At 42.1% G+C, this 23338-nt stretch overlaps 1 protein-coding gene across 5 annotated transcripts in view; it reads right to left on the bottom strand.

Moving 5' to 3' along the window:
• Positions 1-1256: 1256 nt before the first annotated feature.
• The window catches only part of ep400 (E1A binding protein p400), a 31641-nt gene continuing 9559 nt past the window's right edge, over positions 1257-23338 (bottom strand). For 2 of the 5 annotated variants that reach the window (XM_050050257.1, XM_050050261.1), the window contains 36 exons: positions 23071-23245; positions 22808-22944; positions 22126-22312; positions 21339-21508; positions 21032-21219; positions 18048-18347; positions 15494-15667; positions 14888-15040; positions 14582-14652; positions 14167-14456; positions 13673-13875; positions 12758-12927; positions 11864-12060; positions 10179-10290; positions 9742-10035; positions 9561-9635; positions 9233-9367; positions 9090-9134; positions 8689-8842; positions 8185-8420; positions 7866-8039; positions 7725-7772; positions 7480-7616; positions 7206-7262; positions 7034-7112; positions 6377-6550; positions 6230-6275; positions 6043-6149; positions 5650-5851; positions 5406-5557; positions 4937-5182; positions 4513-4687; positions 4016-4170; positions 3654-3818; positions 3475-3552; positions 1257-2368 (listed from right to left, as the gene is read on the bottom strand). In XM_050050257.1, coding sequence (XP_049906214.1) covers positions 2054-2368; positions 3475-3552; positions 3654-3818; positions 4016-4170; positions 4513-4687; positions 4937-5182; positions 5406-5557; positions 5650-5851; positions 6043-6149; positions 6230-6275; positions 6377-6550; positions 7034-7112; positions 7206-7262; positions 7480-7616; positions 7725-7772; positions 7866-8039; positions 8185-8420; positions 8689-8842; positions 9090-9134; positions 9233-9367; positions 9561-9635; positions 9742-10035; positions 10179-10290; positions 11864-12060; positions 12758-12927; positions 13673-13875; positions 14167-14456; positions 14582-14652; positions 14888-15040; positions 15494-15667; positions 18048-18347; positions 21032-21219; positions 21339-21508; positions 22126-22312; positions 22808-22944; positions 23071-23245 — 5776 coding nt within the window. In that variant the 3' untranslated portion in view covers positions 1257-2053. The remainder of the gene's footprint in view (positions 2369-3474; positions 3553-3653; positions 3819-4015; positions 4171-4512; positions 4688-4936; positions 5183-5405; positions 5558-5649; positions 5852-6042; positions 6150-6229; positions 6276-6376; positions 6551-7033; positions 7113-7205; positions 7263-7479; positions 7617-7724; positions 7773-7865; positions 8040-8184; positions 8421-8688; positions 8843-9089; positions 9135-9232; positions 9368-9560; positions 9636-9741; positions 10036-10178; positions 10291-11863; positions 12061-12757; positions 12928-13672; positions 13876-14166; positions 14457-14581; positions 14653-14887; positions 15041-15493; positions 15668-18047; positions 18348-21031; positions 21220-21338; positions 21509-22125; positions 22313-22807; positions 22945-23070; positions 23246-23338) is intronic. The other 3 variants (XM_050050259.1, XM_050050258.1, XM_050050260.1) reach the window with 3 other exon arrangements.

Genomic DNA, 23338 nt, shown 5'->3' on the forward strand with positions numbered 1-23338 from the left:
TGCGAAAGGTGCTCTTACACTCATCCCTATCAGCTATAAACTGACATTTGAATAAAAGGTGGGTGGAGGGAGAAGTGGAGGATGGTTACACAAGTGTTTACATTTCCTTTTTCGCTGCAGCTCTTTCCATCAAATGCACACATGCCCAGAGTGGAGGTGTGAAGCTAGTGAAGAGTATAATTGAAGTGGTGTGATTCATCTACTCTCCGCATCATGACAGCTCATATGCTGTGAAGTCTGCCAGCTGTTCCTCCCTCCAGCTTTAATAAATATACAGGACCGTTATAGCTCCTGGTTTCTAACCTTCATGTCACACAGTAAAAAAAAAAGAAATGCTTACGTTTACAATGTACAGTTTTTCTAAATATAAATAAGAGAGGTTGGGCACAGGGATGGAGTGATGTCCAGGCCAAAGGAACCAGCTCTGCCCATCTGTTCATCTCTCGGCCCTCTCTTCCACCTCACCTCCCTTGTCTCACTTGTTTAGTGGTGAATGTGGACTGGCCACCGAGTGCCAGTGAGGAGAAGAGACGTAGGGTATCAACTAAAGAGCAGATGGGAAATTTCAATGAGTTGGAAAATCCAGTGTAGTAGAGGGCCTTCTTGAGTGAGGGTGCAGGGTGATACTGATGCAACAGTGCCCTCGTGTGGAGTATTACAAATCTGCATCCTCTTCCTGTTGCAAGCAAGATATTTATTTTGTGTGCATTTTTATCAGAGATGTTTTATTTTTTTCTGATTTAGAAAGTGAGTTTGCAAGGGGCATGACTAGAAGACAACAGTAAGTGTTAGTTGGCTGGGTTAATCCTTGGCTCTTTTGCCCTTGTATCTGACTTACTCAGCTGACATATCTGCCAGAGTCAGCAGCCGGCCAGGCCGAGCAGACATGCTGAGAAGGGCTTTCTCGTTTCCAATGCCTCCTGTAGACTGTGGAGAGGCAAGATGCTGAAGATGCAAGATCAGCTGCATGCCGAACCAAAACTTTACTTTACAGCAGCCTTTGACTCTAATTTCTGTCCTGTCAGGCGTTTTGGTCCAACTGGAACCTGCTGGTCCAGATCCTGCCTGCCTCCAGGACCTTTTTTAATGAATGTGTGATTAAAAGAAAAAGGAATAGCTATTAATGCAGCACCACTAGATTTTGTAAGAACCAATAAAGTCCCGTCTCACTGTTAAGGCCGTAAATATTAGGCAGAAAAACACAGGATTCCAGGTGCTGTAGCGAAACAGGAAGTGTGTTATAAGAATTCACCAGATTTCCAAGTACTTACAACGGATTTAATGAAAAAAAATGAAAGGAAAAAAGATGAATTTGTGTATAAAAACAAAACACTTTATTACAATTAGGCTGAAAAAACCCAATGAAAACACGACTACTTTACAAGTACAAATGTTTTTCATTGATATTTACATTTTTTTTTTCCTTGACATCAATAAAAAAAGACAATTTATGAGAAAACACAAAATACTAAAGTACATGTTTACAGTGTATTTGCTGCAATAAAAAACAAATGACTAAAGGAACGTGCATTCTTCTCCATTCAGTATCTATAGACAACAAGGGAATTAGACATAAAAGGGACTATTTATGAATACACTTATTCTAATGGACAGCTCAATTCTCGATGCAGAGTTACCCACAAGCCTCAGCTATCTCCAGAAATATAATCATCATTTGAAGGCATGAGCGTTGTCTCTGTTTGATTCACTGGGCAGTAATTATGGGGGGAATTTTTAGTTGTGGTAATGTCAAGACACATTCCACATTTTATGACACAAAATTATGAATAGAAGTAACAATGTTGACTCAGTACAGCTAAATTATGGATCCCACCAGAGTTATGGGCAGCAGTGCTGTGCCAAAATATTAAGGTATGAGCTCTGAAATGATCATTTTGAACACAGTTAGCAGTTTAAGGTTAGAGATGGTTGGGGTGAGGTAAAGGCTTGGTGCGGCATTAGCTGCTGTGGGATCCATAAAAATGCTTCAGTACTGTCACATCTGTACTGCAGGAAAACACCTGGTGAATTCAGTTTCATTAGTGTATGTCTCCTAGCTGCTTCCTCCGCTGGGCTTGGCAGGAGTTTTGGCCCTGATGCCACCCTGGCGAGCTTGACCCTTTGTGGTCTGTTGGGGCTGAGCGGGCTGTTGCACCGGGGACTCGGCCGAGGAGGGCGCCGCAGGCTGCTGGGCGGGGCTGTGTGGAGGAGGCGTCTGGATCTGGGGTGACGTGGCTGCAGTCACCACCTGCTGCTGGATGATCTTCTGCTGGACTACCTGGGCCGTCGCCGTCCCAGCCGGAATCATCTGCACCTGAGCAGGAGCGGACGTGGCTGCCTGGGTCAGAGTCACAGTCTGGGCCTGGATCTGAAGAGGAACAATGTAAATAAAACATTTATCTGTCCTGTTTCAGAGCTTTGATGTGATCCACTACACTGCACTACACTACACTTGTGGTAGCGCTTAGCATTGCCGCTTTTAAACATCTTCTGTCTCAGAACAAATTATAAAACATACTGGCTCTGAACTGCTTGTTGGTGATTGAGTGGTTGGCGCTGTTGCCTCAGGGCAAGAGGGGTTAAACCCAGAACCCTGGCACGACCACCTGGGGCCCTTTGGTGTGGGGTTTACATGTTCTACCTATGTCAGTGTGGCTTTTTGCCGGGCTCTCCAGATTCCTCCCACAGTCCAAAGACATGCAGGTTAGTTTAGCTGGTGACTATATGTCAGCGCTGTGATAGTCTAACCGCCTCTCGCCCACTGTCAGCTGGGATAGGCTCCAGCCCTCCCAAAATTGAACAGGATAAGCAGTTATGGATAATGAATGAATGAATATCTGTTGCAGGTATGGGTTTGGATCCCAGGGCTGGCAGGTTAACTAGGGGGATGAATTTTGGTAATTTTGCTAACAAGTTATGTCCCCTCTCATCACCCCACGCCTACTGGTTAAAACACTGCAGACCACTCAGGTCAGAGAGAATCCTCACTGGTGTTACACAGGACATCCTGTACAAACCCACCATTTTTAAACCACCAAGCTAAGGTCAATAGTGAACGCAATTTTTTAAATTAACTTGACCCAGATTTTAATAATGGCAGCCTGCAAATCTTTGTCATGCAATGAGTATTTGTGTTGCATTGACAGGGAACGCATGGCATTTTCATGGTGCGTTGCTCTGACCGTCAGCTAAAAGTCCTGCCTACACTGACCGCATACTGTCTGCAGTTGAATAAATGACACTGAGAAAATACCTGGTACCAAAGGTGAGTCAAGCGGAGTGAAGTTGAGCCGAACCATGCAGTGAAAATGAGGCTTGAGTTTTAGCCTTTGAAACTAACTATAAAAATATAAATGCATATAACATGTGACATAAAGGCAGCATCTAGTTAAAGTTCTGATTGAAACTATAATTCTTAGCCCACTGCCATACAGAGGTTACGTTTAGGAGCAATGCTCAGCCTGAAACCCTTACCTGCTGAGGAGAAGACACGATTTGTTGAATATTAGCCACAGTGGGTTGCTGCTGCACTATTTGCGGGAGCTTAGCCACCTGATAGGAAAAGTAAACAAGAAAATCTCATATCAACACACAAACCCACTGTTTATCTGCAAATATTTATTGTGCGGTGCTGACTGCCACTGATGATGTACCTGGATTTGTTGGGCTCCAGTGGGTTTCTGAGCCTGGGCGATAGATGTTGTAAAGAACTGGGTCTTAATGCCTGGTTGGAGTTGGGTGGTGGTAGCATAGGTCACCTTCTGCTGCGGCTGCTGGGCTGCCTGGGCTGCTTGCACTGTAACCTGCTGGGTACCAATCTAAGAGAAATAACAATACTACAGTTAACTCCGATCACTTCATCTTTATAACCGATACATACTGAACTAATATACTTAACAAAAGGTGTACCAGAGTGGTAAAAAAATCTGTTTATATGCTGTACTTGAAGCTTCTGTTGTGGTAAGAGACAAACAAATGATCAGTTGTGAACATGTGAAAGTCCACGTGTGTTTACCTTCTGCTGCACAGTGGCCTGTCCTTGCTGTGGCTGCCCTGCCTTCTGCTGAGCTGCGGCCGCTGCCTGAACTGCTGCCGCCTGCTGCTGCTTCTTCATCTGAAGCAGCTGCTGGACCTGCATCTGGGGGAAGGACGGTGTCAGCACAGGCCCACCTGACAGAGAGGAGAAAGAATAACATATTGAAACTGTAGGACGAATCAGAGGTTTGTGACAATAATAACAATAGCACAACAGGATGTCACATGAAAGGACGTCCATCACAAACAATGCAGACCCAATAAACAACAAATACTGCTGCCTTTTTCGATTTGGATTTCAATCATGGGTGTATTATATTGTGTATTATATATTATATTAAGAATATGATTGAAACAATAGCAAAATATAATTTTAAAAATTGCTCATAACTTTGAACATTAACTGGTTTGTAAAGCCTGTATGGACATGAGGAGCGACAATGAAGTCATAGAGATCCAATAAGACTTTTAACACACCTGTTTTCTGGGCCTGACCGATAGCCACACTAATGCCTGCTACAGTGACTGGCAGTGTAGTGACACCAGCTGATGAGACAACAGCTGGCACAGACACCACAGGAGGCTTGGTGAGGGTCACCTGGGCCGTTTGCCCTGCCTGTGCCTGAATCTGACCTTGAGTAGGCACTCGAGTCTGGGGAAGGAAACATGAAAAAATACAGTGTTGTAAACACACCACTTTCTCATTTCTTCTGATGTTGTTAGACACCAACAACTTACAATTTCTGTATGTAGACTGTTAATAATACAGTCTATCTTGTCTTTTGATTCATATGGTTCATATAGGTCCGATAGTAGTGCAGTACATTTCTCAAATACTTTAACAAGTTCTTCTGCATGTTGTACATTTTGTATTTATGTAAAATCCCTTTCACAGTCTTACCAGTCTGGCCACCTGCAGGTTGGCAACAGTGGTGCCGGTCAGCACAGCTCCAGGTCTGGGTGCTGCCACAGCTGTTAGCTGGGGATTGGCCTGGGCAGCCTGTGCAGGCTGCACCTGTGCGGCTTGCTGGGCCCCTGCAGCCTGTTGGCCCTGGGCTGCTGCTGCCGCCACTGCTGCAGCTACTTGCTGCTGCTGCTGTTGTTGCTGCTGCAGCTGCAACTTATGCTTGTGCATCTTTAACAACTCCTGTAAACACACAGATTGCAAGACAAAGATGAGCTAACTATTAGAGGTGTGATGATACATTGATCTGGGTGGATTTATTGATTCATATCAACGATCCAATATCATTGATGCAAAGTGAAAACGTCATCTTTGTCTTTATCTTTAAGATATGCCTTAATTTTGAAATTCCCATTCCCAAACACTGATTCATATTCCTAGAAGTGTAAAGACACTGGTGGCGTACCTGGGGTTTGCCTACAGCCTTGATCTGTGGGGAAGCAGCCTGCTGTTGCTGTTGTTGCTGCTGCTGCTGGTGCTGTTGTAGCTGTTGTTGTCGGAGCATCTGCAGGTGGGCCGGGGTGAGAGGCTTTCCTTGTGGCAGCTGCATACCTGTGGCTGGATGGAGGACAGACAGGTCAGATCTGTGAGACAGTAACAGGTACTTGAGGGATGTCTTGTCAGGGAAAGGCCTGTGGGCAGTGGAGTACCTGGTGTGACTTGAGTGACCAGTGAGCGAGTCTGCGACTGCACTGGGCTTAGAGTGGTAGAAACTACTGCAGATGCTGTCACTGGGGTAACGGCTCGTACACCCTGACCCGTAGCTATGGCGACCACCTCGGCAGGGGCAGCGGCGGCAGTGACAGCTCTCTGTTGTGCGTGGACAACCTGGGCTCCAGCTGCATTAGCAGGCTGGATGAACAACAACAAAAACAGCAACACAATGAGCAAAGGCTCCAACACTTTAAGTGGTCATTCTGTCTACAGGGTGGGTGTGCATTCTGCTTAATGCCAATACAAGGGCTGTTTGCGTCACGAATTCCTGTAAATAAGTAGGTGGCTGCATTAAGCCAGAGCAGCAGTGATAAATGAACATGACTCACAGACAGGGTGCCTGGTATGACTGGAGATGCCAGGCGTTTGTTGGCCTGGAAGGGACTTGGAGGAACTCCAGCGACTGTGTTCACAATCACATTCCCCCCTACAGTGGCTGGAAGAAACAAACAGAAATGAATTAACTACTGGAACACCAACCGCTCTGTAATGTGGACCATATGTGTGTCAGCATACCAGCCTGGATGGTTGTGCCCACAGTGGCATTTTTTATGGCTCCAGCCTGCAAAACATGAAACGTATGAGTAAAGGCCTTCATTGGGTAAAGTGGCTTGTTTTGGATCTCACTGTATGTAGAAGAATACTGGATGTTTTGATTCTCACCAGAACAGCTGCATTAGGCACAGCAGCAGCTCCGGCCACTGTGGCAGCCTGAGGGACCTGAGCCTGTGCTTGGCCAGCGGCGGGAGTCTGGGCCTGGCCTGGTGCAGCCTGGGCCTGGGGAGCTCCAGCCTGCTGCTGGGCCAACTGCTGAGCCTTCTGCTGCTCTGCAAGGGCCTGCAAACACACACAATGCAAAGTCAATCAAAAATGAAAACTAGTGTTGTCAAAAAGATCGATTTCTAAAAACATATCAAGGGTTTAAATACTTGTTTTCTGCAGTACCATTACACCAGTACCAGCAACTCTTTCTCGGTCTGTTATAGTTAATATTTACCAGTCATTCTGCTGTTCTCTGCTACTTACCAAGAAAAGCAAAGTTGTTGTCATGCTATAGCCTTGTTACATTTAATACTTTGATGAAATTAAAATGGTATGCCCCCAATGTCTATTTTTCTCCATGGTAAAGAAAATAGTATTGAATATCGATATTTTTCAAGGCACTGTTTCAAAGTTTGACATTCCAGTTTTGCGACAACAATAATGCAAACATGTCAATGAAGATGAAAACAAGCGCCACTTGGATCTGACAGGGATGAAACACAAAGTGGGCGCTCATGATTCATGCTAAACGTCAACAATTACATTGCCAACAATCACCTTTTTCTCCTTGGCAATCCTTTCAGCACGTTGAGATGCCACCTGAATGGGAGGCAGGGGCTTGTCATAGCTGATCCCGCTGAAGAAGAGAATTTTTTTTAATTTATATGTATATTTTTTATCAGATTTGAGGAACAGATATTAAAAGTATAAAAATGGCAACTAAACACACCTTTCTGCCAAAACCGAGGCATGTTTGGGATTCTTCTGGAATGGATTCATGCCAAGCCTGTAAGTAGTATAAATTCAATTAATTTATTAAGGGAATGTAGCATCTGAACCTGATTCTCCTATTTTCTTGAGATAGACAAAAACTGCATGAATTTCCTGAAATGAAAAGCCTGTCATGAAAAGCTTGTTTTCAGTTTTGTTAATCTCCTGCTTTGGTGTTAGCTCCGTGGTGAGACTTCTGCATTCAATGTAAACAGAGATTCATCAGTACTTACAGTGGTTTGATTGGTGGACTTCTCTTGCTAGCGATGATCTTCATGAGTTCAAAGCGGCTGTTGTAGAGCTGAATGTGAGTGGCATTGTCATCCTGTGTGTAGATCTGACAGGTCCTTAGAGGGCGGCTGTTCTTAGACTGAGTGAGTACAAAGACATGGTACAAAGAAAAACAAAAAACAATAGTTAGGCCGGGAATTCGAGAGAAAAGAAACATTTATCAAATACAAAGGCCAGGATAGTGTACCTTGTAAATGCTCTTGGTTTTCTTCTTGGGGTTTGCCTCATACACCAGCTGCAGAAAGGTTAGACATGATTTAGACAAACAAGTATAAAGTGAGTAAGCCAAGTAGTGTGACTCTGCCTTCTCTCTCTCCCTCTCTATTACCTTGCCCTCTTCTCTGGGAATGATGACATTCTCATAGCGGTTGCGACACTGTTTGGGCGAGCGGTAGATGCGGCTGCATGAGTTCACCACATCGCTCACCAGATCCCAGTTAGGAGTGTGGGCAGGAGACACGATTGTCAGGTTCAGAGGCAACTCCAGCAGCTGCTTTACAGCCTGTCAGACACAGTGATATTTGGACATTGAAAGCACACATAGTATAACTTGTTTTATTACGTAAAGTGCAATTCAAGATGTATTCATTTCCATCAACACATCTGGAAAGGAAGATCAACATGGAAGCTGATAGTGGAGCCAGTACCTGAAGCAGAGCCCAGTCCTCACTGATGAGCCACTCGGGGTTGTCCTGGCCGGCCTCCATGGCAGGTTTAACCAGCGAGGGTAGGGGTTTGGCAAAGGGCGCCTGCTGCTTGAGGGAGAAGTTCTTTTTCTGGTCCTTGCCCTCTCTGCGAACTTTGAGCATGCTGGCCTTTTCGAAAAGTGAGCGTGGAGGAATGACCGTCTCCCCATGGCCCTTCTTCTTCTTTCTGGCTGCTGCTAGACAAACACACTCCAGTGAGGACAGAGAAACCAAACTAACCTGCAATAACACTTCATGTATCTATCTTTAAAAAATATATCTATTAAAATACAAATTTACTCCAGATTTTACAACAATTCCTTGTCTGAAACCAGACAAAACTACTGTTTAGAGCAAAACCAAATATTCTCAGTAAATATATATATAACTAAATATGTAGTGCAGGACTGACGTATTGTTGTACAAAGGAGTAAATGAAGACCTTGACAACAAATCTTGTTTTACCTGAGGGGTCCATCTTGAGTCTCTTGTGCTCCTTGCGGATGTAGATCGGAGGCAGCTTGGACTCTGGCATAGGTGTGGTGTCATACATCAGCATCATCACAGAGTCGATATAAATGTCATTGTCATCCTGTGGTGGTGTGGGTGGAGTCCAAAGCTGTGTTGGAAAATCACAAGTCAGAATATAGCCAGAAGACAGGGTGGGAGTTTATGATATGCCTCAATACAAATAAATGAAACTGGGAGGAGAACAGCAAAGATCCAAATTCAGATAATACAAGGATTTATGTAAAATGTTCACATATAATCAATTTATCAACTGATCAAATCAATTTATTAGACACCGCTTAAAACACTGTGCATAATTTAACTGCTTTCTAATTACATCACATTTGGTGTCTTACCGGCATGATTTCTGTGTGGCCGTCCTCGGCATCAAATACATACTCCTGTTGAAAGGCACAGAAAAGGTTAATGTCAACAACTGTGCAGCACAATCCACACACCACTTCTCGTTTGATTAGCAGAGATCACAATGGCCACCCACCATGTTGTAGGCATCCTCTCTGGTGTAAGTGAAGAGATCTTCATCTCCCTCCATAATCTGCCGCTCCTCCTCCTCCTCCTTCAGCTTCTGCAGCTGCTGCTGCTCCCAGCCTCTCTTAGAGCACTCCAACCGCTCCTGAGGAACATAAACATGAATTAATCAGTCAGATTTATTAAGGGGCAAATGGTGCACTAATACCAACATAGTAGAGTAGAAATGATTAGTTGATAAATGGACTGATTTCCATATCTATACTACTGTAAATCTGTAAATATATGCCTCAAATCTGTGTAATAAAAATCTTTGGTTACATTACAGTTGAAGTTACCTTGAGAGCAGTTTCATCGTCACTGATGTGGAGGTACTCCAGGTAATGCAGGGCATACCTTTCAATTGGTGTGAGCTGTTTATGAGAAGGGAAGCAAATGCAAAAATATTTGTTTGCATTATTCATTTTATTTCAATGTTTTTCTTGTATTTTCCAGGGTACATTAAAAAAGTAAAGCTACCTGTTCCATGACTGCATTCAGCTCTTCTTTCTGAGCAGGCTCGTCTTTAGCTTGGCTCTCTGACTCCTGGTTGTCCTCTGCTGACTCCTTCCCTACCAACTCCTCCTCCTGCTGCTCTCGCTCTTCCTCCTCTGGCAGGGCATCCAGATTAATGCTGTGGAGAGCCTGGATGTAGGGTCTAGCAACTCTGGGAGAGATGGCCTCAGAGGCAGATGGCTCCTGGTGAAGAACCACAAACTCCTCCACCTTCTCCCCCGAGCCTGCCTCCACCTCAAACAGATCTTGGATCGTCCGCTGAAAACACAAAGTATCAGGTCAATTACTAAATGTCCCAGGCTTTCATATATTTTTCATATATCAAGCTTTAAGCAAATATAAGGATTAAAGTGTGTACTGTTTCGAAACTCCAAGACAAGACCACAGTGAGTTCATCTTACTTGTGTGAGGAAAGCCAAGGTGTAGTCAGTTCCCTGGGCAGCAACCTCTCTGATCAGGTCCTTAGTGCCATTCTTCAGTAGCTTCTCTTCAATGGAGTTCCCACTCTCCAACCTGGGAAACACACAAAAAATAAGCAAGAGTAGCACCAAAGTCCTTAAATATCAGTGTTTAGTAAGGGATCTCTCATCAGGATTTTTGGGGCTGTTCAACGATCACTGGAAGCTGTATTGGCGAATACCCATGACTGATCATGAAGTCTATCTGAAGCTCTTTAGCGGGTAGCATTATTCATTTATTCAACTGTTCTGAACAACATCGGAGATTTAAGAGTTGCATAATGTTGCTATTCACAGTAGGATCTGTGGATAATAAGGGCATTGCTTTTGGAAAGAAATGTACCTGTTGGATTTTTGAAAAATTATATCTTCAATGCTTTTACTAATCACAGCCACCTCCAATGTGCTGGAGTGGATATTCAGAGATGGAAATTTCACAACTTGGCCACATTAAACAAAATCCATCAACATTGTTGGACACAATCAAAGATAAATGAGATTTTTCTTTCCAACTTGGGTGAACCAAACCTTCCAAAATACACTATGCAGGCTTTTACTAAAAAAAACGATGGATAGATTCACACTAAAGTAACCCTTCTCAATCATCCCTTATGACCCACCAGAGGTGTGTGGTGGTGTATTTTTCTGCAGAGACTCTGCACTCTGCCTGTACTTTCTTATTTTCTGTGTTAGGGACATTTATGGTCATTCACTCATATCAGGTGAGGTCTGGACTTTATAAAAAGGTGGCGACCAGGTGCCAGACCATATGCAGCAGGCATATAAGAGACAAAGTGCTAAAAACACACAAGTATAACGAGGCAAAAAGCCAAATGAAAGTGAATCTGAGGTTGGTTTTTACTATCACTTTAGCTGGCAAACACGTTTACAAACTATAACCCACGATCCTGCCTAGTATACCTTAAATTATGACCATGCCACTACAACCAAAAGACAAATTAAATGTATAGAGTAGGTCTGTTAAGTACAACATATAATCCAATCACACAAGTTAAAATACACAACCAGTTTTCTGTGTGGGTTATTTTCAGAAGTTGAATCAACTCCATTGAGAAGTTATAAGCAATCTAATCAGCCCTGCATTTTCAGTCAAAGATACAAAACGGTTCAAATCCTAAAGAAATGCAGATGAAAAAGACCTGGTATATTAAATAAGACGCCATGACGGTATTGTGGGCACGAGCAGGACAAAACAAAGCTAAATGTTAAGTGTTCTGCAGCATTTAGTGCAGTGTGTGTGTGGCAAGCAAAGAGACATGTCTGTCTGCGCTTAGTACAGGCAGATGAGCTGGATGTCAGGTTAGCAGTAAACCATGACTGTAACAGTGAATGCTCAATGTGAGCTTCAGTTTGACAGAACCACCAGACCAGTGAAGCCATTTCAGCGGCGCCTAAAGAAATTGTCTTGTGTCATTTGATCAGTCTTTATAGTCACCGTCAATCAAACTATTTAGAACGAATATCACCCAATAACACTCAGTGGCCAATCAACTGGAGCATCCTTAATATTTATAAGAAGGTTATATCTACAGTTTTGCAAGTAATGAGTTAAGGAACATTAAAATTAAGAAAACCTAAAACACATTTCCCTGTATTGATAATATCACCTGTATATGTGTATATCCTTGGAACGTCCTATTTTGTCACACCACTCCTGGGTGCGGGCGTCCATGCTGGGATTGAGGTCTGTGTCGTAGAAGATGATGGTGTCTGCATCAAACAACGTCCCAACAGCAGAGCAGCAGCGGTTGGTCAGGATGCTGCAGAACACCTTCCTGTTCCTATTAAACTTCTTCATATTCTCCTGAAAAGACACCAAGCACATGAACAGACTGGAAAAAGGCTAAAAAAGAAGCTGTTGACAATACACTTTTAGAATTACTTATTTCACACTTGGAATAAATTATGCAGCAGCAAATAGAAAAGACCTAAACCCATGAGCCCAGACTGTCATCTCATTGTCCCTTTGTTGAGCCAGAAATGTCTATGAACAGGTTCAAACTACAATATAAAGTCAACAGATAAATATATCTGTCCATGTTAAGTAACAACAGTAATTCATACTTTTTGTGGTTTAAAAGTTTAATGGTGACCGAAGACAGAAGCAACCTTGAGGATGACAGGGCCCTTCAAACAACTGAGTTGTTACTGATCGATTAACATGTGACCCGTTCTTGGGTCTCACATGACTTTGCCGTCACATGATGATATAAAACTTGACCTGCACATAAATGGTATGAAGAACGTTCTTGGATCACGAGGAGGACAGATAGAGAATCTATATACACTTTTGCACTTTGAGGCACATGCTTGCCCACTACCAGTCAACTGTTATACCTGGTCCCATTGCTCTCCATGACAACAGTTAATGCTATAATTAGACACATCAATTCTAGCAACACAATGGCAGATTTTTGATGCAGGTAATGCTGACTTAGTTTCAGCTTTGAAGCTTGTTGAGTTTGGTTTGTCAGAACCAGTGTAAGTGGTGGTGAATTTACCTCTCGTTCATCCGGAGTGAAGCTTTCATCGACCCGCACATAACTGAGCTGCCTGTAGTCTAGGAAGGTCTCCAGGATGTCTAGCATCTTCACCATCTGAGTAAAGATGAGGACGCGGCGGTTTTCCGACCTAAGCTTCTGTAGCAAAATGGCAAGAGCTTCCAGTTTACCTTTGGAAAAGAAAAATATCAAAAGTTATTATTCCTGGCAAGGTCAGACGCTTAACTTTGCAGCTGAGGTACACCCTGCTGGAACACCACAGAAAGGTTTACTTTAGTTGTATAGTGACAGTGACTACAAAGAGTATAGAGGCCCTCATTTTTTAATATAACACACAAACCAGTGCAGAAATCATCTAATGATAGGATTCATGCGTTATCCATGACTGTACATTCAGTCTTCTGTCATACATTTGTTTTATAACTGAGGGCCAGTGTCTGCCAATTAACAGGTGCAGTTTTTTCTGTAATCCCAACAGTTTTTACAATAGTTACACTGGCTTGGAATACTGGATCCAAGTAAAGAAAAAAGGCCCATTTACCCCAATTTTTCATTGTGTTTTACATTGTATTTTTCCTTTAAACAGTTCCGACAAGCACACAGATGACATGAGCACTGTTTCTTTTTATTTCTATTTAAATATTGTGTTTACAGGTGACTGCATTTCCTGTGTACAACAGACAGAGTGTATGGACAGCCTGTTCTTCTGTTTGAAGAAAGCTACACTAAGCCAAATATGGAATGAGTCATTCACTCTGTGTAGGCAGAAGGATAACAGTGATGTTTCTACATAAATATTGGTTTAGTTAGTAACATTGTAAAAACTGATACATGTTTTTAGGTCATTCATTTTGCAGTCCCAGCTTGCTGCATTCAAAAAAAAAAAGAAGAAAAAAAAAAAGATGCTAGACTAACCTGAGTCCATCTGCATTAGCTGCAGGTCAGAAAAACAGAGGAGACGCCTGGAAGCCAAGTGGTGGATGTCAGCACTGTGGGGGGCAGAGGCCTCCTGTAGCTGACGGTGAAGGGACTTCTGCTCAAGGCTGTAGGGAACTGGGGGATTGGCTGCATACAGGTGAGGAGGTGGGGCTACAGCTGGAGGCACCACACATACCAGCCTAAAACATGACAACAGACAAACATCATTTGGATTGAGAAATTTAACATATGGCACTGAATTGTGGTGAAAGGTAAGTTGTTAGTTTATTTTACAAAGATGATGGTAGAGATCATATTTGTTTTTAATACTGCAGCAAAAGTGTTTGTTTTACCCGACCAATGCAGTTCTAACAACATGGCCAGTAAACTACACATAACCACAACGCATGGCTTTATAAGGTGTTTTATGATGGCCTCAAACTTCATGTGCAGTAAAGATTTCAGGAGGCTTCTTTACTGAGCTGAAGTACCTCTTGATAAGGCTGTTGGCAGCCTCCAGGCGGTCCTCCACAGAGAGCAGAGTGGACTGCAGTGTAGAGGTGGTAGCCACGCAGGTTCTCTGGGCCCTGAGGCAGCTCTCTCTGCCCACCCACCTCCAGCCTCCAGCAGTCAGGGCAGAGTGACCAGGCTCTGTGCTCAAAGTGCACGCCTGCAGCAGGTCTGAACCGTACAGCACTCTGCGGCTACAGCGTCGCTCGTTTGCCTCAAACAGACGGCTCAAACGTTCCTTCAGCTGCTGAGTCTTTTCTTCTGAAGACTCCTGATCATTACATTGAGAGATGGTACACACAACAACAATCATTCATTTTCATTCAAAAATTTAGTTTGCATGCTGTAAAATGTTTCAGGCATCATAAACATGACTTTGCTTGGTGATGTACTGACCTGAGAGCCCGCATGAGCTGCAGCAGTGAGCTTGGTGGGAGATGATGTGGCATTTGTTGTTACACCCAGTGCTTAAAAAGAAATACAGAACGTCAATAGAAGAATAAAATTTCAATTCATTAAAGCAGCGCTATTGCAATTGCCAGTGTTTAACCTACTGGGGATGAGGTAGCATTTTATGTCGCACAAAACCTATTAACTTTCACCATTATAATCATACTGGTACTAGATGATGTTACTAAATAACTGATTAGGAGACAGTCAAATAGAGATAATAATGCAATATTTTCACTGTGAATGAGTCACCTTGTTGGGCTGTTGACAGAGCGGGATGAGGTGTGCCGGGTGTAGATGAGGCGTTGGAGGCAGGGACAGCCTGTGGCATTGTTTGCATTACCATGGATCCCTGGGGCCTGATGATCTGCTGCCCTGGAGCTGACACAATCTGCAGGATGTTGCCTAAATCCATGACACAAATTAAGCAACAAATGTAAGAGGTGCGCTCTCAAAACCCAACACTAGCTTGAGTGGCAGTTAGGATTCACATGGCCATTAAAATACATGTGAAAAATAAAACAATGCTCATTGATTTAAATCCAACTGGACTTTAAGACAAAATCTTTATCTTTAATTGTATCCAAGGTATATTGACAGCAGGTAACAGAAAGACAGGAAATAAGGGGAGAGAGGAGGATGACATGCAACAAAAGTCCCCTGCTATAATCAAACCAGGGAAGTTGCAATTACATGGTATGCGTCTTAAGCTGAGGCCATCAGGCACTTTCAATGCCTTGAGGTGTTGTAGACAAGTAGAATAAGCATCCATAATTTCATGTAAAGGTCAAGATGTCAAAAGGTCAGAAAGCAGATAACTAAGTTGAGATAAAAGTGTGACAATGAGATGTACTTTACCGAGTGTACCTTGGAGCTGCAAGGGCTGTCCAGTGGTGAGCTGGCGGAGCTGGCTGGGGGACAAAGTGAACTTGTTGCCCTGAAACTGCAAAGTGACAGGAGTCTCTGGTTGGGAGATACGATTCTGACTGCCTGCAATGTTGGCCAACTGGGCAATCTTCACCACGTCTCCACCTTCAATGGAAAGAACAGACACTTCATCAAAGACAGCATTAAAAAGTCAGCTGAAATGTCAGACAGTGTAATAGGAACAAAACCATATGCTCTGCATCAGTTAGTTAAAGGGTGAAAAAGAGACAAGACATGCAGAACCAGGGTGGATTATTTAGAGGAACGAGCACAGCCGCCCTCCACAACAGAACCATAGCAGCTCCTACTTTAACAAACCCTGAAGGGAAAAGAAAATGGCTGTAAGGGCAGTCCTCAGGTGAGACAGAGAGCCTGAAACATACACATACATAAAGCATTGAACTTGATGCCTTTTCATGGAGGCAGACTTAGGGATGGTGATACCCTGTCAATTAAAAGTCTTTGAACACCCCCTATTAATCAGTCACTACTATTATGATAATTAATCAATCTTTTAAAATGATATTTATTGTTTTCATTTTGATGGGCATGTGCAAACACTGGTTTACCCTTTTAAGACATTTTAGATAAAGCAATGTGCTCATTCTGGTAGGCCCTTACATTAGAAAATGTATGAGAGAAAAGAGGTGCAAATGAGAAATTTACTGGTTATAAACCTTCTCACGTAATGCATTTTTGGAAATTAATACAGTACAAAGACAACATAATTCAAACTGATGAACTTTTTTATCATTTCTTTGTGTCAAATTTCTTTGTGTCACTTTGTGTCAGTCCATCTCAGATGAGCTTGAGCCCAGAGAAGTCCTGCCTTTCTGGATGTTGTTGATATACGGCTTTCACTTTACATGGTGGAGTCTATACTGGCATTTGAAGATAAACAATGGTTTTCCAAAGTTTCTGAGCCCAAGCAGTAATATCCTTTATACAATTATAGCAATTTTTAATACAGTTCTGCCTGAGGGGATGAAGGTCAAGAGCATTTGGTTGGTTTGGCAATGTTGTTGTTTTTTTTTGCCTTGCCCCTAATTTGGTCAGATTTCGCCAGACTCTCTGAATCTTTTGATGATATCATGGACTATAGATGGTGAAAACCCCAAAGTTCCTGCACTATTTCTTGGACTATTTGCCCAAACAGGTTTTCACAAAGTGGTGAACATTGCGCCCTTCTTGTTTGTGAACAGCTGAGCCTTTAGAGGATGTCTTTTTATACCCAATCATGATACTATCACCATTACAAATTCCCAAGTTTACCTGTGGAATGTTCCAAACAGATGTTTTTTGAGCATCCCAAAACTTTCCCAGTTCTTTGTTGCCCCTGTCCTAACTTTTTGGAATGTGTTGCAGGCTTTAAAATCAGAATGAATGAATATTTACGAAAAACAATAAAGTTAATCGGTTTAAACATTGAATATCTTGACTTGTATGTACTGTATTCAACTGAATATAGATCAAAAAGATGTTTGTTTTACATTTTGTCCCAACTTTTTTGGAATTGGGGTTGTATTTTGAGTTTTGGTTGTAAACTCAGTTATTTTCTTCATCCTTTAACAGACTTATGCAGTTATTAACTGCATGAAATATTAACAAGAACACATTGCCATTTTGTGGGCACAAGATATTAGTGTGCATGAATCATTAAGTCGAGTTTATGCCTACTGATATATATGTTCACAGACTATCAAAACATTTACTTTCTGGGCTTAAATGACACATAAACAATGTTAACTTTAAGAATCATATTCAAGGGGTTTCAGCAACCTTGTTTCCAACACAAAGTTGGAAATTTAGAAACAGCAGAAGCCAATGAGATAAGCCAATGAATAATTAATGTGTCTATATTCTGATTCTGTGTGTTGTTATTGAAAAGGTTTCTCTGTTCACATTTAAGGCGGGAAGGGTTGGCAATTTGTGGGACCATTTCAACATGCTTTACAGTGATGCTCAACATCAGAGTGAAATCATAACATTAGCAAAGAAATAAAACAAAACAACCAAAGCTTTGGGCTTCCTGCAGCTGGGCTGATGCAAGAGACAAAAGAATATTAGTAAACTGGGAGAAACAAAATTATTAAAAGAAGGGGGAGGACATAATAATTAAGTTAAACAGTGTCATGATGTGTGGTATAACATAAGTGGGTCGTTCATAGTGTACATGCAGGTTTGGAGAAAGAAATTGGAGAATGCTGAGGCTGTGGAGATGCTGCTGATATGGCTACAGATCTGATCATACAGGGAGATTTTTTTCATCACAAGATGTATAACTATTGATACATGGCATCTCTGCCATGAGCAAAATTGCTGCACCACCAGTGCTGCTACCATTGCAAGTTTGAGTCTATGTCTGGACGAGTGAAGACTGAACACATATCAGCAGTGCCCCAAGTAAAGGCCTCAGTGTAGAGCAGCCCATACTCTTGTGCCAGAGGTGGAGGGGAAACGCTGAGAGGGAGGGGAGGCCACTTACTAGGCAACCGTGCCTGGGCCTGAGATGTAAGAACCAGCCTCTGGGACAGTAAGCTTGGCTGGATGGCATGGCTGGGGGCTAGAGCTGGCCTGGGGACCTGTGCTAATGCAGGCTGGCCGATGGGAGCAATGGATCCCACGACTGTGCCAGCTAAGGTCTGGCCCAAGGCCACGGAGGCAGCCCCCAACACATGCTGCCCAATGCCACTGTTCCCAGAGGAGGCTACAGTGGAGGCGGCAGTGTTGCTGCTGCTGCTGACAGGAGGGGTAGTCTGGGCTCTCTGAGTAGCTGTTCCAACCACTGTGAAGTACAAGGCAATGGGGTATGGGACTACATGTTAGGGGAACCCAATATTCAGTCAGATTATCAGAACGAACAAACAGTTTCCTCCATATAAATCACTCAGCAGTAGTGGGCCAACACAGCAAGCATGATTAGAGATGTTATTAATAATTATAAACAGACTGATCACTGTTAGGGATGCACCGATTTTTTGGCCTAACATTGGTAATGGATGATATTGACCTTGTTGACAGCCATAGGGCTACCACCAAACACATTGACATTCACAGATGGCAGCGGACCATGTTTTTTTTGTTGTGTCACATAATTTTGCTCAGGCTACAAAGCAGAGCTTGAGACCAGTACCCTTTTTCCACACTCATGCACTGGCTTGGCTTGGTTTGGTTTGGGCCTTTACAGTGGCAGGGTTTGTGGCTCCATTACAACAGGGCTACCTGCTTTAAGGTGTGTCTTTAACTGATGACGGCTTGTCTTGAGTGACGACGTTTAAAAGCAGCAGGCTGATGGCTAAAGGTCCCCCGTTATTTTGCTGCAAGTGTTTTTCTATCACACAGCAGGGCAGGTAACAGAAATGTATCTGTTGAGTGTAAGCTGTTTGCAGAGGTGCAGTAAAAGCCTGTTGTCTGCAGCTCTTCATCTAACATCCTACTGTGACTGTGCTTATTCTCTTCCTCCCTGCGGTATTAACAGACTTGTTTTTACTGAAGAAAGACAGCTAACAAAGCTCTGCTAATTTGGTGTTAAACACATTTAATTTTCTATAGATTCTTCAAAACAAATGTCCCTTGTGATTTTGTTATGTAAATGCTTGTACTGTGAAGCAGCAAATAAGGAAATGTTGGGTTTTCATCAGCAATAACTTAACACGACTGCTTACGGCTGAAAGCAACCATGAAACAGTAAAATAAAGTAGATATAATAAATACAATCAGGGACACAGAGGAGAACTAAACTCCAAACCATAGAGATTCAGTTAGAAGCTACAAAAGTATTGAGAGCTGAACACACAGACACTTTTAAAATCATCTTTATCTCTGGTCTCTTGCGCAGAGACCTGAGTTGAGTCTCTTAAGACACGCTTGTTTCTGGGGGAGAAGGGGGATCGTCAGGGGTTGGATGCGGTCAGTAAGATGTCATTGCTACCTGCTTAGAGGCAGTTAGGCATGCTTTTGGCCCTTCACCAGAGATGGTCCAGCTTTAGCGCAGCACGGCTCAGTGCATCTTAACCGATAACGGAAAGACAAATCAGCATGGTTTGACTTGGTGCAACCGAATGTGGTAAAGGAAAAAGGGTATAACGTGTCCCAGCTTCCCAGGGACAACAGAAAATGTGTTGTGGATGAACAGAGATCCTTTGTGGTACACCTTTGTTATAAAAGGACACAGGAAACTCCTTATTGACACATCAAGGGACGCACCATATTTTTTACCTAATAATGCTACATTATGAAGAAGAGAGCTAGTTAATGTTGGCCGTTAGTAGATGGTTCAGCTCGTGGAGGAGGCCTTGACTTATAACGTAATATGTTCAAGCTCTATTCAGTAGAAATGAGTATTGAGCAAAGGTAAATTAGAACGTTATCATGATGTGTTCATATGTTGTAAAATGAACTTTTTTTTGCCATTTTTATAGTAATATAAAAGTTACTAGAGAGGGTATTATGATTTACACAGTAAAAAGGCTTTTGAGGCAGGTATTAAAAAGATGTTTTTCATGAGAGAGAAGATTATATTAAAGGTTATTTCATAAAGTTGTGTGATCATTCAAAGGTAGTGTCATTGAGGGCTGAATGACATTAAAATTTAATTTTTTAATTTTTTAATTATTTCTTTGTTTCCCTGGCACAAAACTGTGAAAAATTGACAAGAAAAACAAAATATACAACAAAGGCAAAAAAAACAAAAAACAAACAAACATTGGGATCAGTTTTGGCTACTTGCCAAATTGTCCTTTTGAACATTGGTATCAGACCAGAATTTCACAATTGGTGCATCCCTAATAACTGCTAACAATCTGATTCATGAAAAATTTTAACCTGACAATGAACAAAGTCAGTGCAACTGTAATTGTGTATCCCTGGAACATCACTTCCATCTGTGTGGGTGTATTCAGTGACAGCCAATTGTCACTTAAAAAAGTAAGTTCCTTTTGCCTGCAGCTCTTCATCTAAAGCATTTACTATGACTGTTGCTTCTTGTTATTATATCCTGACTGTGCGGCTATGAGGACAAAACAACAAGGCCAGCCCACCACTGCTGCATTGAAGCATAAATCTAAACAAATGAAACCTCTGTGACCGGTGAATCTTGCCAGTGACAGTGTCCCAAACCTCTCCATTATGTTGAAGGAGGAGAAACTGACCTTTAAAACGTGCCGTACTGTGTTTTTAAAGTGTGCTGAAAATGCTATGGGCACAGCCTAATTGTTTTTTTAAGCATGACAAAGTAAATCAGGTTCATTTGAATCCAAAACAGTGTCGAAATCATGCAGCATAACAGTATATATAACACAAGGTTAAAACTAGTATAAGCACATTAGGTAAAGGGCCAACAAACATCTATGGGCAGTTAAGTTGATCTTTTAAAGTTTGACGTTAGATGACACCATCCGAAATCCTTAGCCCACTGTGAAAACAAAATGTTTTGACCTGTACTGAGCACCACTCCTGAAATGGTCTTACCATGAGAAGTGGCTGTAGTAGTTGCAGTGGTGACAGGGGACTTTCCCCTGGCCTGGGCTGCCTGGGTGGTGCTGGAGGCAGAGGTGCTAGTAGTGGGAGAGCTCGTTGGAGGACGCTGGCCTGGTGCACTTGTGATGGCAGCCAGGCGACCTTCTGGCTTTGTCCCATACTGCACTGGCTGGAACAATCTAATCAGACAAAAAAGATCAATATTATATCATTACATAATTACAATACAAGCAATTTTAAAATATCCATCAATCACCACATTAACCATGTCAAGTTACTTAGACATTTTAATGCTGACCTCATGGGTTTTATCGGACATGGCTTGGGTCGTGCAGGTGGATCTGGGCCAGCGTGGATCTCCTCTATGAGCTGCTGAGTGACCTTTAGTTTGGGTACTGTCTCTTCAGTCTGATACCGAGTCAGTCTGTTCTCGTTATTGATCAGATCAAATATGGACATGTCTGCAATCTAGGAGGATGATGAAATGAAAGACAAAAGCAGAGGCGGATCAGTGCAGATTGATTATTAAATCTTTTGAGGAGATTCAACATATGCACAAGGTTCAAAATAAGAATAAGGAATTATGTGATATTAAAAAGATTAAAATGATAGGCAGGATTTCAAGAAAGAAACAGACATGCAAACAAATATAAGAACACAAAGTATTATAAGGGAGACCAATGTATTCAACTAGAAAGAAATCATACTTACTTTTATAATCAATTACTAGATCAACTTTTTTTATCCAACTGCTTTAACTTTAAAAAGTCAAACAATAATGACAAATGCCAATCACAAGTTGCCAGAGCCCAAAGTTATGTCTCAATACAGCTCATTTTGACAGTCCAATGATACTAATGCAACAAGGCATGGTATCTATTTAATAATGTGATAAAACATAGAAAGACAAAAAAAAACCTTTTTATTTCAAAAATACCCAAATCCTTCATAACTGTATTCTGACAAATTACTTCAACACACTTGCCAATTAGGTTGTAAACACATAATTATCGAGTGACAGTAAAACAGCAGTGACAAACATGAGGGCTGGCAGCAAATCAGCGATGCAAGTAACAAGTATATACCTTGCTCGAGTCATTCTGAAGAGCTCCCAGCACCAGTGATGGCACATTGTATGGCAGAGAAGAGCTGAAGTAGGAGCTGCTGCTCTCCCTGGGTGCCACCAGCTCAGGGTGGTTACACACTCGCTGTAACTGCATCAAGACCTGAAGCACACTGACGAAATGACCTGTCTTCAGAGCCTCCTGAGCTCTAGGGGAGCACACAGAGACAGAAGACATGATTAACAACAGTCCCAAACAACAGAAAGAACCAATCAATACTACACAACAACGTACATAGTGTCACATTATACAGTATCTTTCATCTTTTTACAAAACAGCAGATAATAAAAAAGGTACTTCTCAGTACAGCCTATGTGTTAAAGCTAATCTTAAATCATGTTTTGGTACTAGTGGCAAGAAAATTATTAGGTACATAAAAAACAAGATTAAACAGTGATTCATTTGTAAATTACCCCTGAGTTACGGTATAGTGGGTACATTCTATCATTAGCATGTCTTCAAACTCCAGTATCTGTGGAAAGCCCAGTTCATTCATGGTGAGATTATCAATTATTACTCTCACTGCCAGGGAAAGCCTGACTTTGATATTACAATATATATATATATATATATATATATATATATATATATATATATATATATATATATATGTATAACGACCCATGTGGATGAAATATCTCACCCTGGTCGAGTGAGGATGTCCTCATAAAGGCTCTTCTGTCTGGTGGATAGACGACACTTTAGGATATGCTCGTACTTCTTAGGCAGCTGTTTCTCCACATCCCTTTTAGAGCGCCTCAGGATGAAAGGCTGGATCATCTAGAGTTAAAAGTAAGAAGATTTTAATATGTGCAATGATTGCAGGTGAGACAAAATCAATCATGTTTCTGAATGTTAATGCAGCTCAGTTTAATGAACAGAGGAATTTGCAGGCAGTATACCCACCCTGTGCAGACGAATGACCAGTTTGTGGCAGTAGTCCTGGTTCTGGTCCGTGCCTGCCTTAACAGGGAAGTCAGAGTAGGACCTGGTGATTCCTGGCAAGAGGAAGTGGATCATGGTCCACAACTCCTTTAGAGTATTCTGTAGGGGAGTATTGATGAGGAGGATCCTCTGCTCACTGCAAGATACAAAGAAATATCTTAGTCTGTCTACTGAGCCTTTACAGATTATAAATGAATTAACAAGCTTAAAAAATTATAATATCATGTTT

Source organism: Epinephelus moara, chromosome 8, assembly GCF_006386435.1.
Source record: "Epinephelus moara isolate mb chromosome 8, YSFRI_EMoa_1.0, whole genome shotgun sequence".
NCBI classification, from domain to species: Eukaryota; Metazoa; Chordata; class Actinopteri; order Perciformes; family Serranidae; genus Epinephelus; species Epinephelus moara.